Raw genomic sequence first — 18602 nt, 5'->3', positions numbered from 1 at the left:
CTCTCGATTTTGAACATCAAGATATTCACTGCAATAAATGTCCCAAGAATGTGTTTATTGCATGTTAACATTTGTTTCATATAATTGTTTTAACAACTGTATTTATGAAAGCACCACATCCTTGCTTTAACAGAGAATCTTTCATTTTCACTGTACATGTGACAAGAATAAATACTGAAGCCATAAAATAAATATACACCTTTACACATAAATATCAATATTGGGCACCATGTCTATTTGGTCTAAAAAGAAATGCACCTTAAATATTACTATATTTTGAACAATCTATATATAAAAGTCCTTTATAATTAGAAAAAAAACATTGTTTGACAAAAACATGAAGGAAAGTTAAATAAAAAATGAAATGTGCATTAAATTAAATAACTAGCAATGACAATGGGGCATCGCTTAAGATCCACAGCTACTGTATGATTATGAATGAATTTCAATTCAAAGTTGACTCCTGGTGATCTGTGAGACATGTCATAAATGAGATCACCACCTAATGCTAAGCTCACTGTAGCATGTATAATGCACAAATTTTCCCTTTCTTAAACACCTAAAAAGTATCCATGAAGTCAAAATGCTACTATATATTGCAGATATATTGCCCTTTACACACCTATCTGACCATTCATTTATCAAAGCTAGCCTTTCCATTTCTACCGGTGTCTCATTATACTCTGTCTGTGGTGGTGGCTTGAAAATGCCACAAAGCAACAAAAGTGCAACAATTTCATCCCAGCGTCATGTTCTTTGAATGATGCCGATGGTTTTCAGACAAATCATGGGATTTTCCTGTGAGGAGAAAAAGGTAAAACTGAGTCTGTAGCATGACTACAAGGCAAAAGTAATTTGTGATAGTTTTGATTAGTATTTTGCTCACCTTCTCCTCCGTTGTAAGTAAAGCTGGACAAGCCAATGGGCAACCACAGGCCAGAGTGTGGTCAACACCACTGTGAGTGGAGAGAATTCAAAAGGCCACCATGACGGTCTCAGGAACTGTAAAACAGAAACTTGCATTAAAACGGCGGTTTGTTTTCTGATGGAATCAGAATCAGAAATCTTTTATTTGTCCCACAACGGGGACATGTACCTTGTTACAGCATATCTACAATGCAATTTGGTCATAAAATGACATATTAAAAAACAAATCGATTCAAAATTAAAATCAATAAAGGACCTTTTGTGCTACAGCGAGGAAGTGCTCCTGCATTGGTGAAGATGGTCTTGACTGAAAAATTCAATAAGAAAACATAGAAATCTATTAATAAATCTATAATAAATTGTCATGGAGACTGTCATCAACAATGTTACATTTCAGTACACACTGTGGCTAACACCTCTGGGCTTTCACCTGTGACACTGTGAGCGCTTCCAGAGCGTGCAGCCTGTGCAACACCGTGGCCATGTCATGCTGCAGCCTCAGCAGAGCGGTAGCTATTTGCTCATTGATGTTTCCCCTGGCAGCACTGACAGGATGTCTTCTCTGTGACACACAACAGCAGGCCGCATCTACGCTGGCACACCGCTGAGAGCCGCAGGCAGCCCTTGGTGACTGTGACCCTGAAACGGGAGTCGGAATGTGACAGCTTAATGTGTGGGAAACTCTGCTGTGTTTCATGATGCCTTTAAAAGCTTGTGCACGTCTTAGGAGAAAGGTAGAAAGGTAAGTCGTCAGTCTCACCTCTCCCTCTTCTTGACAAGGAGCTGTTGTTGCATGAACTAATCCCTTCTTTAAAGTAAGAATCTCCCATGAGCACTTGATCCTCTCCTGCATTCAGGGTAGTGTTGCTCTCAAACCAAAGATCCCTTTGCCTCACCGAGGCAGCTGCTGATCCAGGTGTCTGGATTTTTGATGTAGACAGCCCCTTGGTAGGAAAAGAAGAGAGTCAAGCACAGCTTGAAGAGCCATAATCATGATAAAAAAATTAAAAAATTCATAACCGAAGCAGCAACATCCAAGCCTGAAAAGTGAAGCCAATGCAGAAGTGCATTGAACCTGTGTTCTGTCTAATGGCCAGCAGGGGGCCAGAAGAAATCTGATTGTATAGAAGTGTACGAGAAAATGATCCCACTTCTCACTTGAGTTATTAGCTCAGTAACTATTTTCTTAATGATTTTATTGTCTCAATCACTAGTTTCAAGTCTTCTTCAATACAGCATGATGTTCATTTAGTAAACGATGGTCCCATTTAGAGTAAAATAGATGATAAAGCAGTGTATGCTTTAAGACGTGGCTTCCTTGTTACATGTCACTAACACAGTGTTGCCAGTGTTAAAGTTAAAGTAGGGGTGTGTCTTAGAACTTTAACCCTTTCACATTGTGTTTTCAGTTCATGAAAGTGAATTGTAACAAGACCAACATGGCGAAAGCAAAAATGCCAAACTCGAGGCTGTCATGATCGTGATTTTGTATATCCTGTTTTATTTTGAAGTGTTCACTCCCCCTTATGTCATGTCTAGTTGTACTTCCTGTCTGTGTGTTTTCCCTCTCTGTGATTGTTGATTTGTTCCTCCTGGGTCCGTTCACCTTGCCCTTGTGTTTTATCTTCTCTCCCCAGCTGTGTCTCGTTCCCCTCGTTAGTCTCTGTGTGTATATATCCCTGTCTGTCCCAGTGTTCCTTGTCAGTTCGTCATCTAAGTGTCACCCTTGCAGATGTCACCTTGTGCTTCCTCGTGCTCCATGTGCTCCATGTGTCGTCCCGGTTTAAAGTTTTACTTTTTGCCTTATTTTGTAATTTCGTAAGATTTTTGGAAGAAAGCCCTCTTTTTGTTAATCTCCTCGTCTGCCGTCTTGCATTTGAGTCCTCACCTTCTCCCCACCGTGACAGAAGCTTCAAAACCGCAGTCCACAAACCAACAATTTTATTGTTTTCTCTCTCTTTTATGAACTTTGTTATTTTCATGTTTTATTTATTTTATATGTTTATGCTTTAATAAACCTCTTCGAACTACCTTTATGTCTGAAATGTGCAATATAAATAAACTTACCTTACCGTTTTGCCTTGGGTTACATAAGAAAAGAAGCTGAGCTTATTTTAGCATAAAGACTGGGATCACGAAGAAACAGCTAGTCTGGTTTGTTCAATCTGTACAAAAAGCAAAGTGTATAAATGACATGTTTATGTTCTGGACTATTTCTTGGTCGGGCGCTATGATTTCCTGAAGTCTTGTTGTACAGTGAGCTTAAGAGGTGCTGTTAGATGTAGGTCAGCTCTTTCCCTCTGCTTCCAGTCTTTATGCTAAGCTAAGCTAACAGCCTGTGGCTCTGGCTACACATTTAGTGTTATTTTCTCATATAGCTTTTGGAACGAAAGTAAATAAGCATATTTGTCTAAAATGTGGAAACTAATTCTTTAATGTGGTGCACACTGTGGATGGAGGGACAGCACACCTCTTCCATGGCGAGATGCTCCATTGAGTCACAGAATTCCTCGTTATCGGAGTCTGTGGATCGGCGGTTCTTCTCAGGTGCAGCATCACTATGACCTGAACACGGACAATATGATCAATTATATCGTTCTTCAATGTACGTCAACATCATAAACATTCAGCTTGTTATATTTTCTCTTTTTTGTTCTATTAGTTTTGCTGCTGCCACAATAAAACAATTCCATAGAGATGAATTATTTTCCAACTTACCTTATTCTCATACTGTACAATATCTAAAGTTTTACACTCAGTGAATCTAGTAGAGCATAATCAGTATAATAAACTATTTCGAGGTATGTGTTAACAAACCTGCTTTTTGCTATATATACAGTATATCTCAAAAGTGAGTACACCCTTTAGATTTTTGCAAATATTCTGTTATATCCTTTCAGGGGATAACATTATCCTACTGAAACTTTGATATAACTTAAAGTAGTCAGTGTGCTGCTTGAATAACAGTATAGATTTATTGTCCTTTGAAAATTACTCAGTACACAGCTGTTAATGTCTAAACAGCTGGCAACAAAAGTGAGTACACCCCATAGTGAACATGTCTAAATTGTGCCCAAAGTGTCAATATTTTGTGTGACCACCATTGTTATCTAGCACTGCTTTAACCCTCCTGGGCATGGAATTCACCAGAGCTGCACAGGTTGCTTCTGGAATCTTCTTCCACTCCTCCACGACGACATCACGGAGCGCACGGATGTTGGACACCTTGCACTCCTCCACCTTCCTCTTGAGGATGCCCCACATGTGCTCAATTGGGTTTAGGTCTGGAGACATACTTGGCCAGTCCATCACCTTAACCTTCAGCTTCTTCAGCAAGGCCGTTGTCATCTTGGAGGTGTGTTTAGGGTCATTATCATGTTGGAAAACTGCCCTACGGCCCAGTTTCCGAAGAGAGGGGATCATGCTCTGCTGCAGGATGTCACAGTATATATTGGAATTCATGTGTCCCTCAATGAAATGCAGCTCCCCAGTGCCGGCAGCACTCATGCAGCCCCAGACCATGATGCTGCCACCACCATGCTTGACTGTAGGCAAAACACATTTGTCTTGGTACTCCTCACCAGGGTGCCGCCACACACGCCGGACACCATCTGACCCAAACAGGTTTATTTTGGTCTCATCAGACCACAGGACATGGTTCCAGTAACTCATGTTCTTGGATTCATTGTCTTCAGCAAACTGTTTGCGGGCTTTCTTATGCATCGGTTTCAGAAGGGGCTTCTGTCTGGGGCGACGGCCATACAAACCGATTTGATGCAGTGTGCGGCGTATGGTCTGGGCACTGACAGGCTGACATCCCACTTCTGCAACCTCTGCAGCAATGCTGGAAGCACTCGCACGTCTATTTTTGGAAACCAACCTCTGGATATGACGCTGAGCACGTGGACTCAACTTCTTTGGTCGACCCTGGCGAGGCCTGTTCCGAGTGGAACCTGTCCTGGAAAACCGCTGTATGATCTTAGCCACTGTGCTGCAACTCATTTTCATGGTGTTGGCAATCTTCTTTTAGCCAAGGCCATCTTTGTGAAGCGCAATAATCCTTTTTTTCAGCCGCTCAGAGAGTTCCTTGCCATGAGGTGCCATGTTGTCCAGCATTCAGAGAGAATTGTGCCCAAAACACCAAATTTAACAGCCCTGCTTATCATTTACACCTGAATCCTTGTAACACTAACGAGTCACATGACACCAGGGCGGGAAAACAACATCATTGGGCACAATTAGGACATGTTCACTATGGGGTGTACTCACTTTTGTTGCCAGCTGTTTAGACATTAACAGCTGTGTACTGAGTAATTTTCAAAGGACAATAAATCTATACTGTTATTCAAGCAGCACACTGACTACTTTAAGTTATATCAAAGTTTCAGTAGGATAATGTTATCCCCTGAAAGGATATAACAGAATATTTGCAAAAATCTAAAGGGTGTACTCACTTTTGAGATATACTGTATATAGTGTTATACAAACATGTGTACACGTTTTGCATTAATGTGTAATCTTACCACTCAGGTGTCCATTAAAGTGCATGTAGGGGTTGTTCTGCACACTGGCAGGCTCTATGGAACAGGCCAGCTCCTCCTCCTCCACCTCGCTGTTGAGGGAGCTGTGTGTCCCGTTAGTAAAGGAGGATATGCTGGGCTCCATGCTGCTGCTGGACCCCCTGGTGTCAGACCGCCACCTCTTGTCCACCATCAGCAGCGTCGGGTCAGGCCTCCAGCCTGAGCGGGTGCAACAAAGAGAGAGTATGACAAAGCCTTACAAAAGAGTGGAGTTCATTTTGTATGTGCACTTTGTCTAGCCATAACTCACCCTGGATATGTTTAGTGCAAAAAAACTTATTTGAATGTATTTATAGGGAAAACACATCCCATTCATTTACTTTCAATGGAAAATATGTAAATCTTGAACATGAAAGTACTCGAGGGTGTCAAATTATAATGAAAATATTATTCTTATATAAAAATGTGTGTATATTACAAATATACAAACAGTTGCTTTCCTTTTGTTTTAAACTAAGAATAAAGAGGCTACAAATAAGGGAAATTAAAAGACAATAGTGCATACAGAGTAAATAATTAATATTATGCTACATAAAAACAAAGCATTCTTTAGAGCAGGGGTCCCCAACCACCGGGCCGGGGACCAGTGCCGGGCCGTGGATCATTTGGTACCGGGCCGCACAGAAAGAATAAAACTTTTTTTTGGTATTATAATATATATATTACAATGTAATAATAATATAAAAAACGTGCATAATACAAAATGGAATAATTACATTTATATTATATATGTAATAATTAAATGATATGTGTTTTGTTATGTCTTATGCCTTGCATATTTTTGCAAAAAGCAAATACTTTTAAAATTGCACAGCTATTATATTTTTTATATAGTATTTTTTCATATTCTTCTTGTAGCTTATATTTATGTTTCTTGTATACATTTTTTTATCATTGTATTTTTCTTTTCTTCTATTCTATGTTTAAGTTTCTTGATGTTTGCAATACTTGCTGTTATTTTTTAATTTAAATTGATCTTACTATGTTTACATTATGCACTATCATCAAGACAAATTCCTTGTATGTTAAAACTTACTTGACAATAAATTGTATTCTGATTTTTCTGATTCTGACTGAAATAAAGTACAGTGCCTGCGTTCTTAGTAATTAAGAAACATGTCACCCGGTCCAACAGTGGGGTCATTGATGTGCTTTTGGAGCTCTAGGATGCAGAGGAATAAAATATATATCTGGCACTGCTTTGGTCTTTCCATGGGATTTACTGAAAAATATAGAATATGACCAGCCTTACCCTTTGAATTATGCAGAAACATACTCTGCTGCACAGTGTGTAACCTCTACCAAACAATTTCACATCACAAAACAACTAACAGCTACAACTACATATGGTACCTTTTTCCTCTTCCCCCTCCTCATCTTCATCGTCTGTATTGTCTTCTTCATCCCCATTATCCTCTTCCTCACTTTTCCTCCAATCACTACTTTCCTCTTTTCTCTCCATGTCACTATTTTCTTTGCTTCCCTCTGCCTCCTCGCTACTGCCACTTATGCCATGAACACTGCTGTCATTTTCTTGCAGGTTCTGTATATCATCCCACAGATCTCCATAGCCTGAGCGATGAGGAAAACACTCTTGATCAACTCTTTATCAAAGCATTATGTTGCACAGTGTAAATCTACACAAAGGAAAGGCATTACACACAGTTGGTTGACAGAACATTTTGCGGACCACGGCTTCCACACACTACATCTATACCACAAAGTGCAAATAAGGACGCAAGCAGAAACTCAACACACTGACCAACTACAGCACATGCATGACGGACTATACAAGAACACTTCTTCCATTTAAAAATCTAATTTCTTACAGTTCCTGCTGTTTAAGCCCAGGACAATGTACACTTATTACTTTTTTGCAGATCAAATTAAACAATGAAAGCAACTTAATTAGGTCAAAATAAGCTTGTACACTGCGAGGCCCATCTACCAACTCTACAGCTACTGCGAACACAAAAGACTTGCCTTCCATTGTTGGCTTCTTAAACTGTCTGACCAGCTCATCTAGTGATGAAAACACAAGTAAGACAGGCTCAGTGTTCAACATAAATGTCATCTGTGTGACTAACAAAGAGGATTAACAGCAGTACTTTATCCCACTCGAGCAGCAGCGCTCTCTCTGGATTGTGTTCTGCTTTTATTATGACATCATGTATATTACCTGCATGATTTGCAAAAGGCCTGATGAAGGGTCTCCTGTCCACCTCATTTTCTTCAGCTTCTACTTCTTCTTCTCCGTCTATCTCAGTGTAGAAGTTGCCAAGCTTCTCTACCAGCTCAGACACTTCATCTGAGATTGGGATGGTCTCCAAAATCTCACAACACACATACATTATAATGTTACAGTTAAATATGCACAACTTAAAATCGTCACAATAAAACACAAGACCCTACAGGCGTTTGCTATTTTGCTTCCATATGATGTCTTCTTTAAGACTAGTGGAAAGAAAACATCAGAAATATACATTTAGGTGTTTATTTTGTCACCAAAAGTTAGTATTAGATAATGCCTCATTTACATATTTAATGACACAACTTCAGAAAACGTATAATACAAAAATAATTGTAATAGTGTAAGTAATCAACTGGGGATGTTTTTGGTCTATCTATCTTCAATGTTGACCCTATTCACATGTAGAAGGTTACAATACGTATATTTAGGCCTTTTTCTAGAAATTAGTTTTTTTCTCAGACTGAGCCAGAAATTTCCACCTCAGCAGCAAACACGCACCAAACTTAAAGGTAAAGGTTTTTACAGAGGGGTTTGTTCATATATCATTCATAGTCTGATTTATATAATGTTTTATTCCCTATAAAACATGGCAAGAATAAATATTTTTATGGCTGTTAACAGTATTTTCTGATTCATAAAGTGATAACTTAGAGATATTCAAAATATGCTCTCTTCGACTCTTATATGTCAACAAAATGAAACAACAATTCTGAAACTGGCTTTATCCAATTTTCTGTTCTGGAAATGTATGCAAATTAGCACATTTTAAATAAGATAATGCCTAAATTGCATATTTAAAATGACATTTTAACAAAGCGTGTAATGAAAAAAGTAATTGTCTTAATGTAAGTAATTAACTGTGGAGGTTTCATGGTGATAACTATTAGTTAAATGTTTTACCCTATAAACCTGTAGTGTCTCCGCTTAATTACATATAATTACATAAAGCAAAGGCTGACTGATTGTCTGGACCAGTTAATTAAAGCTGATTAAAACAGCTGTTTACTGGAGGACCTGAATGCCACACGGCTGCTATTAGGTGAAACAATGAACAACAAAATGTGCAAGAGCAGTCTCTGCTGTTATTTAAAAAGTTCTGTCATTGTTCAACAAATGTGTTGCATGTTAACATCAGCATGCTAACATGCTCACAATGACAATGCTAACACGATGATGTTTAGCAAGTATAATAATTACAGTACCGTGTTCACTTTACATGTGTACACTGGCAATAAACACGAACTACAAATAAGCCTGATGGGAATGTCATTACTTCTGCAGGTACGGGACAAATTAAAAAGTTGACCTGATGATGGTGCTAGATGGAAAAGTCAGGGGATCATCAAAGACATCATGATACATCCTCTGGGGACCATGAATATATTTACAAAATGTCATGGTAATCCAACGAAGAGTTGTTGGACTAACAACTCCTCTGGCTTGAACATAAATATAAAATAAGATGAAGCAAACTCAAACTGTCAAATAAGTTGCCTTTACACAAAGACTCCGAAATCTGACCTATAAGAAAGTTTGTGTTAGAAAAAATATAATATTAGCCTCCATAAACACACAATGGATTATAGATATACACATATTTACTGTGTGTTGGCACACACGCTTTTCTTACCATACCAAAACCATTAATGTTTTACTATTGTGCATGCTGCCTCTATTCAGCTTGATTGAAAGGACTTACCATCTGGATGTCCTCAACATAATTCTTCATGGCTTCCTCCTTTGTTATATTTCCTAAAGAGCTCCATGCATCCCTGGTAACACAAAGTCTCAGTTTAACACTCGAGCAGTGAGAGGAAAGTGAACACTGAACAACTGAAAATGTGCAGTTACAGCGGTATTAAGTGGTGCAGAAATCTCACTAAACTTGATCTATTATATATTACTGCAGGCTTATCCATTTGATAAACCCGAGGTATTGTGCAGTAAATTGCTGTAATAAAATAGGTCATGGATTTGTAACCGCGGTACAGTGAAGTGACTGTGCCTTTGAGAGTGGACAGGGAGTGAGACTCTGAATATTAGGGTATGAAACATGCAACATACACCAGCTGTCTGTCTCCTGTGTTGCCATTAGTGATAACTCTGAATACAACAATCACCTGTGCATTAAGACAACACATTATAAGTACCATTTAGCTTTCCCATGAGTGTCCCAGAAGCCGTTAGGTCTGGGGATGTTGCAGGGCCCCATGGTAGCCTGCTTGTAGTAACTATAGAACATCAGCATCATGTCATCAGACGGCTGGAACGGACCTGAGAAATTAACACAATCATAAAAGGGTAAAAAGGCATTCATGTGCAGGGCAGCTTGAAAATATATGTGAATGCTATGCTGAGAAACATGTGAGCTACAGTTGGTATTCGACTAGAGAAATGACTTAGCCTATTCAGTTAATCAGCTCTTATCCTTGTAGCAGCTTTATCAATAGACGGCCGGCAAGAGTGGCAGCTCTTAAAGCTCCGCATGTAGGTCAATCACCTGTTTACACACAAACAAGCACATACTTCACAGCACATAACTAAACACCAGTCATACCCCTTTCATTCATAGATTAGGACAGAATAATACAATAAGTCCTCACCATCTTCAGGCAAACTCCGGATCACTTTAACTGCTGCAACAAATTTCGCCTCCAGGCTGTGTTTGTCCTCCCCCTGCGCCATGCTGAGTCCCAATAAGGATGAAAGTAAGGAGTCCTCACATCTTGGAAAATAATATGAAGCAATTAATGGACAAATCAAGGCAGTTCAGCGAGGGACACTTCAACACAATTTGGTCATCACTACAGCTAGTTGCCACTTGGTTTATCTAAGCAGGTAGACTGTTTCCTCCTTAATCTGGGAGATTTTAGGATACATTTGCTCTGTGTAGTAAACCCTTGTCGGTTTAGCGACAATAGACTATATTATTTACCATGAATGACTATCCATATGGCTGATTTGTTAGAAACTCACCACATAGTTCATATTCGCCGGTGCAATAATTATTTCATTAGCCCGGTGATGTCTGCAACATGCAGCAGAAAGCCAATTTCGACTCCGGTCAAGGATGAGCCAAACAGTCAACGTCTGAATACTAAATATGTCTGGGAAATGTAGTTCTTATGTGTTAAAACTTCGGTGGATAGTTGTTAAAATGCAACATCTACTCCTTCAAGTCCCACAAACCCCTCTCAGCCGGGGTTTAAACCGCGGTGATGTATGGGAAATGTAGTGTCTTAAGGTTATTCCTTATAAAACGGAATACAAGTAAAACAGAACTGAGGAGCGCCGGCCTTATGTAAATAATTTTTTAACAAAACATGTTATTATACTCTGTAGTGACTAAAGTATGTCTTTAAAACTTAATATTGAATTTGAAGTGTTTTGCTTATCTCACATATCATTACATAGGTTTTTCTGTAGTGCACTGTTAGTGAATTTCCATTATGTACTGTTAAGTTGAATTGTTATATGTTATCCATCTTTTCTGAAAATGTTAAAATGATCAGTTAAAAAAAGTTATAAACTATTTATGAAGGCTACTACCTTTCTGTTGCTACCATTATCAAGGCTGCCATAATGTTTTTAGGCTAGATATTCAAATTAAATTTAGTAATAGTGATGGCTGTAACGCATGTGATGTTAATGTTGATGTTAGTTATTGTTTTGTAACTCACCTTTCGAGATGTATGCTCTTCTGCTTATCGTTTGTGCCTATTTTATGATCTGATCTGATTTTATGATGTTTCAATTGACATTTGTTTGTGTGTATTTTTGTGGAGGCTGTGGTTTATTTTTAGGGAGAAAATAATTAAAAGGGTGGAAGAAATGCGATCCATTATATGTTATTATGATTCCTGCACAAATAACATATAAATATATACCATTTAACCTCAAATATATCATATCATATATATTCACAATAATCATATTTAAGACATATTTTATTCCAATAATAGAAAACCCAATTGTTTATAATTATAATTACAATTGTTATTATGTCTATAATTTTTTTAATGGACTCATACGTCATCCCAGTGAAATGTCATTGGTCTACTGCTCTTCTCCTCGGCCTCTCGGCCAATCACCGGCCACCGTCTATAACGTAGCTGCCATTTGTCACAGGCTGTTGTGAATCGGAGGCCAGCGGCCCCACAAAGCCAGGCGGGGGAGCCCCTCTCTCAGCTACACACCACAGCATCACCGCCTCGCCTCACTGAAAGGGACAGAGAGGAGAGAAATGCAAAGGGATGTAAGATGGCAGAGCTACAAATGCTGTTAGAGGAGGAAATCCCAGCCGGTAAAAGAGCTCTTGTAGAAAGCTACCAGAACCTGTCCAAGGTTGCGGAATACTGTGAAAACAATTATGTTCAGGTAAGGGATGCCTAACGGCCGTTAAATCTGCTCGTTTTGTCAGCTATCTCCGTCGTGTCTGCGGTGCTGTAGTAGAAGTGAGTGAAACCACAGGGACAGGAAATGCTGGTCGTAACGAAAGGGATCCTCAAACCGCTAACTACATGTAGTGGCCTTTTCTACCGGGATAATAATTCAGTTGCTGCTCGGTGCATGGCTGTATTTCGATTTTTGTCGTTGTGGCTGGTCGGTCCGGTTCACCGGAGCCGTGTTCACATTTCAAGGCTACAGTCGATGTGTTGAAGGCTGCTGGGGGCTTACAGAGGGTGTGTCGTTGTTATGACCAAGTGGTTTTGTCACTGACTCTGATAGGTACCTGAGACACAAAATAATATAGGACCCCATTTATTTCAATTTTGACATTAGCAATAATTATAATTATAATAACTTAAACCAAACAGGCGTCACACGTTTGGGCCACATCACAGCGTTAGGAAGGAAACACCGCAAAGGAAATCTATGAAGAGCCATTTTTACTCGTGCTAAATTAAAAAAACTAACACTATGAAAACTGTAAGTCATATTTAGTGGATGTTATCACACCCTAAAAGAATTCGAAAGATACCATTAAACGCTTAGTCACTATAAACTCAATGTAACTGTAGCATATTGAGTGAAGACACCCTATAGGGCTGTTATAACGATGTAGTCTTTCCCATTAGCCATTAACTAGTCTCTCAACTGTGTATTATTAGTGTATAGCATTATGTAGGTCAAGTCCTTAAAGACTTTTAGGGAAAAACACAAGTCATTGAAGATTCTAGATGTGGAGTAAAGCTACTCATGATGCAGATATCATGAGTCTGCTGCTCCAGTGCTGAAAACATGGCTCCAGATCATGTCCATGGATTATTTGCTTGTAATCAAATGCATGGTGCTGCAGGTTAATCATAGGTGTGTCTGCTGCTTTTCACATCTACAAACTAAATGTTGAATCAGTGTAAGGAGAAATATGAATCAGACACACACCTGGGGACCTGCAGGGACCATACAAGTTGTACTAATCATTGTATTCATTTAATTTGAAGTAGCTGTTTTAAAGATTATTACTAGCTAGTGTTATTTGCACACCCACAAAACATTGTGACATGTAAATCAGTTCTGTACATGTTCAAACAGCAAAGTGTTTCTCAGATTGGAGGACTCAAATCACAGTTCACAGATCCATGTATGAAATATTTCAACAATTTGGGGGGTTTTCTTGCCTGAAGTGGGTGAGCATGTGAGCTTAGTATATCATCACTAGGTTGAGCGGACTGGTGTGAACAGCAGCGTCTATTGACGGACCAGCACACACCAGAAACCCCACTGTGCTTCTTTTTTTTTTTAAACTGTGGTTCTGAGAAAGCAATGTAATTATACACAACATAATATACAAGCAAATATAAATTCATATATAAATAATAAGATCAAAGGTTGGGCTAAATATAACATTTTATTTAAGGTTTCACTGGTACAGCTTCCTTTGTGGCCAATTCAGTTCAGAGTGCTTGAGAGCAAATGTCACGCTACTGTTGCTAAACGTTTCTACTATTAGAAGCAGTGGGTTAAAGGCAAAACCAGGTGACTCATTTATTGATTTATACATGTTCACTTGGGGATGTTTTACATTTCAGTAATGTGGATTATTGTGTGGACACTAAATGAAATGTTTGGCCGACTACATCTAGTTAGGAACATAGCTTGACCCTTTAGTGTCACTACTAGGCAGTATGTGGTTTCATTCATAAACTTGGGGATAAAGCCAAGCAATCATAGGAATCCTGCTTCCTGCACCCCAACTGCAAACATGTAATGTGTGAAGTCTGATTTTCATGTGTGATTGCCACACTGCATGAAGCAAGGTTGAAAATTAACTGACAAAACCGGTGTGTATTTGAAGCGGACCAAGAGAAAATCATAGGTCAAAATCATATGATCACTTCTGATCATCGCTACTTCAACCAATGTCCATTCTCATGGCATCATTATACCTCACTCTGTCAGTCAACATGTAATGAAACCAACATTTCTACAGATGTCTTTTGTATGAGTCCCATGATGTTACTTACATTTCAGAAGGTGCAGTTGTTTTTGGAAAGAGCTGGCATCATCCAAATAAAATGTTTTACCCTCATTATTGTTGCATTTATGTGTTAGTTGAATGAGAAAAAGATCGTTTAGGTTCAAGAAGATGTGTCCAGTTTAACTGTCAGAAAAATATCAAGCACATACAGCTTTTCTTTTCACTTTGAGAAAATTAAGTGATTTCAATTGACAACATCCCATACTATTTATACATGCTTACAGCAGGCACTTTCTTAATACATTAATGAGAAGATGCAAGATGCTTTTCATCCCCTTCTCTGCTGATTTCCAGAGCCCTGTAATGTGACGCTCGTGTTCTGCTGCAATATTTAGAATATTGCCTGGAATATGAAGATGCGTGCTGCTTCTGCAGAATAGCGATTTCTTCAGGGACATTGAAAACATTAGCTCGAACTCTGCATTCACATGAACACATTTGACCATCACAAGAGGGAATTAAGCGTGAGGAGGCTGTGCCGGCCATTATAGCTTAAAGATTGTGAGCAGTAATATTGGACATGGAATATGTTTCTGTATTCTGAATACACTTCTTAATTTCACATTTTAAAAATGCAGTTTATGCAATCACATAATCGACCTGAATACCAAAATTGCTCAAAATGCTGCCAACGCAAGCCCTGATATGCAAATCCACTCTGATGCTGGAAACAAAAAGAGTTTTATTCTTAGATGAGATATTTGAAATGATCCATTTGAAAAGCTGTCACCTACAAAAGGATTGGTGGCTTAAAAGCAGAACTCAGCTTTGTTAGTACCCTTCATAAGAGCGTTGTATACTAAAATAGCAACTCTTTGGAAAAAAAAATGCAAGATCTTAAAATGAACACTACTTTCTTCATTTTGTTCCAGTATGTGGTTTGCATTTCTAAACCACAAAGTGCCAATCAATATGTCTGAGTGGCACTGTTTTTGAACGGACCAGTCGGTATCAGTATCAGTTATTGTTTCCATGTTAAAGATAAATAGTTCCTCTCAACAAGGAGATGTGTGGGCAGTGAGGTGTTAGATGGAAACCCATGAATCCGCTTAATATTTCCCTGATGTTGACCCCACAAAAATCCCCCGTCCGCTCACATGACACCCCTCTGACTCACAGATGTTCCATTCATGACTCATGAGGTTCCTGATATTCCAGCATCAGACCTGGTGTTCAGTTTGACATGACACTCAGAAATGCTTTTATTTTAGTGCATAGTTAAGGTTGAATCTGGTGCTTAACAAAACATATATTCTAAGTGGAGCCCTTACAAGAAGCCTTTTGTAAGCTTAGTATGAAACATAACTATTCAGGGTATTTTTTTAAATAAGTTTTAAATCCCAGTTCGCATATTTTCTTCTTGCATCGCCCTCTCATGCGTGTATCGCACTTTGTTAATAACAGTGTATCTACTGTAAGTCTAATGTTATTGATTCTGCATGTTTTTTGTATCTCTTTAAGTGTTTTTGTGCAAGGGGCTCATGAGAATAGTAAAATATGGTGTTTGAGTAGTCTGTGCATTAGTCAGCGTTTTCCCAGCTCAGGTATGAAGACCTGTTCCAGTGTCTGTGATAAGGCTGAGTAAGCCGGCAGTGTTTCTTCTCTTTTGACTCTGTGTTTTACAAACTGGCAGTCAAAGATCTGCACTGGGAGGGCCGACCTGCAGGGCCCACCGGACATCTGCAGCAGATCGTGGTGCTGCAGGTGATTTGCAAGGTAGCAGGTGGGCAGATGGCCCTTTGTGGAGAGTGGTGACATGGTGCAGGCTGGTGGCCTCCTGCTACCACACACAGACCAAATTGTTGCTCGGCAACATCGTCGCGGATGTCTTTGTGGCACTGCATTTAAAAGTAGGCACAAAATCATAGTGACCGAGCAGTTTTAAGATACAGCAGCAGAACAAAGTCAGTGGGTAGGTATAGCTCTTTTTAAAGGAATAGTTTGTCATTTAAAAAAAACACACCTTTTTGCTTTTTTGGCAAGCGTTAGATTGGAAGATACCACTCTCATATCCGCTGGTTTTTTATGAAACTGGAGCCACAAAATTATCAGCTCAGTTTAGCATAAATACGGGAAACGGGTATTGTGTTTTACCACGTAGCTTCCTGTAAAACCACAACTTGTTTTTTGCATTTACATGTTGTTGAAGTGTGCTTTAGAGGTGCCGATACGTAGACAGGGAATCCAAGAAGCACCTGCCAAATACAGCTACAACTTTCAGGTCGCCTGCCACCATGACAGAAAGGTTTTCCTTTTATATAAAAAAAAAAAAAGTATAAAAAAAAGAAACAATTCCTAAATGAAAAACAGTCGGGGATAAAGGTTCCATGTTTCTTATGTCTGGTAGCACTGACTCGGTGTCAGTCATTCTACAGCGTTAGATAGACCTTCTACATTTTACTGTGGCAGGTAAGGAAAAAACTTAATTTCAGACCCTGTACATAGATATATTTCTTTACTTTGCAGAGAGCCAAGCAAGCTGTTGCCCCTACTTCCTGTATTTATTCTAAACCACACTTATTGTTTTCTGACCTCTTGCTTATACTTAAAGCAAAGGCATGAGAGTGAAAGGGACTAAGAGTATTTCCTTAAATGTTTCAGTGTAAAAAAACATTTTTGTTTTTCAGGCTTCAAATGAATAACTCAAGTCATACTCTGAGGCCGGATGTGAGACAGCTAGTGCTGAAGTCATCAGCCAATTAATCAATTAATCGATAGAAAGAAAGAAATGAATGAATGGCTAGTTTAATAGTCGCCTGTTTTTAATACCATATACTGAAACAATTGCAGTTGATAGCAAGTGAAATGGTAAAGATTTGCATATTGTTTGCCTCATCTCACGTGTGTAAATTGAGCAACTTTGAGTTTTTTTGGCTTTTGGTGAAAGAAACTATACTTTCAGCATTTTTGTCATTTTATACACTAAATGAGGAATGTATTAATGAAAGAAGAAGATCAATGGAATAATTGATTATGAAAATAATTGCTAGTTGTAATCCTGCTTCCTGTTTCCTGCTAAACACTGACAGTCCCCTGATGGAGGGCTTCTCTGTGTGGCTGCATTATCCCTGTTTTGTTTCCAAACTATAAATATTTTCATTCAGTCCTATCGCTATTTAAAGGCATTCAGAAACAGATGGTTTGCGCAGCCGGGTGGAGATTTGGGATCCTAGGAAATGTCTTGGCATTCCTGCTCACTGGGCTCAACTCCCACCATGCACCTGTCCCATGTTGTCCATCTGAGTTATTCGAAAGTTATTGTTGTCCAATTCTAGGCTGCTTTGCTTCCATAAAGTCGTTCCCTCTGAGAATGTGTTCCCTATGTTGAGAATGAACAATCCTGTCAAACACAGGTCCCTGCAGAACGCCGCCCTCTTATACCTTCCTTCACTCTGCCAATTTCTGCATTTCTTCCACCCATACATCCCTCCACTGACCTTTGTTTTCTTCTTTCCTCTCTCTGCCAGGCTCAAGACAAGAGGAAGGCCCTGGAGGAGACCAAGGCCTACACCACCCAGTCTCTGGCCAGCGTGGCCTACCAGATCAATGCCTTAGCTAACAATGTGCTGCAGCTGCTGGACATCCAGGCCTCGCAGCTACGACGCATGGAGTCCTCCATCAACCACATCTCCCAGGTAGAGCTCTCCCGCGGTGAATGAATGATACTTATCCTGAGTTTAGTGTAATATAAATAAGCTTTATTGTTAGGCTACTATTAGGTATAGTGTTGCTTTTAAATAAAAAACATTAATCAAAATGAATGAAATACTTGTTTATTGTTAAATGCAGAGCACAGAAGGGCAATGAGGCGCAGCGTGGGTTTTCTTTCAGCTAAGACACTTTTTTTGTGTCTGGTTGCTTTGATACATCAACGAATATCGACGGAAGTACAAATGTTAGCACAAGGTGGAGTGCTTGCTCTGGAGGAAAGGCTAAAACAAGCAGGGAGAGGACGAAACCGCCGCTGTGTGTATTGATTTCTCCTCCATCGTTGTTGTTCTTCAGCACTTGTACAGTAAGGAGGTGTCCCACCCCTCCTCAACTGTGATTGGAGGGCCGTGTAACAAATGAAAGCGACGAGCGTAGCGTTTTACCCAAAGTTGAACAGTTTTCAACTCTTTGCAAGCAGAAAAAAAACATGCAGGATAGACGCTCAGTCTTGTCACGCTGATGGATGAAAAAAGAAAAAGGTACGTAAACATAGCGTCTGTGGCGGTTGCTTTCTTTCCGCTCCACTTGTTTGGCTCTTGATGCCGTTTGATGAACCATAAAACTTCCTCCATGTTTACCTGTTGTCTCTAAAGTCATCATATCACACTCCCCACCAGCTCCTCATCCCGAACAGAAATACTGTTTTGTAATA

General features: G+C 39.3%; 2 protein-coding genes across 8 annotated transcripts in view; one reads left to right on the top strand and one right to left on the bottom strand.

Annotated features, from left to right (window-relative positions):
• Positions 1–38: 38 nt before the first annotated feature.
• Positions 39–10857, bottom strand: LOC115023111 (acyl-CoA-binding domain-containing protein 5-B-like). 3 transcript variants are annotated; one of them, XM_029454269.1, is made up of 14 exons: positions 10735–10857; positions 10362–10483; positions 9909–10032; positions 9458–9530; positions 7687–7840; positions 7491–7529; positions 6861–7079; positions 5451–5666; positions 3398–3492; positions 1688–1871; positions 1358–1566; positions 1184–1234; positions 887–1002; positions 39–798 (listed from the first exon to the last, which is right to left on the bottom strand). In XM_029454269.1, exons 2-14 carry the CDS (start codon positions 10441–10443, stop codon positions 786–788), a joined length of 1575 nt encoding a protein of 524 aa, XP_029310129.1. In that variant the 5' UTR covers positions 10444–10483; positions 10735–10857; the 3' UTR covers positions 39–785. The 3 variants fall into 3 exon arrangements, with proteins under 3 accessions (XP_029310129.1, XP_029310130.1, XP_029310131.1); XM_029454270.1 differs by lacking the exon at positions 6861–7079; XM_029454271.1 differs by lacking the exons at positions 6861–7079; positions 7491–7529.
• A 1009-nt stretch (positions 10858–11866) lies between these two features.
• LOC115022169 (abl interactor 1-like) overlaps positions 11867–18602 on the top strand; it is a 26273-nt gene continuing 19537 nt past the window's right edge. For 2 of the 5 annotated variants that reach the window (XM_029453074.1, XM_029453073.1), the window contains exons 1-2: positions 11880–12135; positions 17707–17874. In XM_029453074.1, the coding sequence (XP_029308934.1) occupies positions 12019–12135; positions 17707–17874 (285 nt within the window). In that variant the 5' untranslated portion in view covers positions 11880–12018. Of the gene's footprint in view, positions 12136–17706; positions 17875–18602 lie in introns of all 5 variants that reach the window. The other 3 variants (XM_029453077.1, XM_029453075.1, XM_029453076.1) reach the window with 2 other exon arrangements.

This window comes from Cottoperca gobio, chromosome 17, assembly GCF_900634415.1.
Source record: "Cottoperca gobio chromosome 17, fCotGob3.1, whole genome shotgun sequence".
Taxonomy (NCBI): domain Eukaryota; kingdom Metazoa; phylum Chordata; class Actinopteri; order Perciformes; family Bovichtidae; genus Cottoperca; species Cottoperca gobio.
This window is presented reverse-complemented; position numbering and strand designations above follow the sequence as displayed.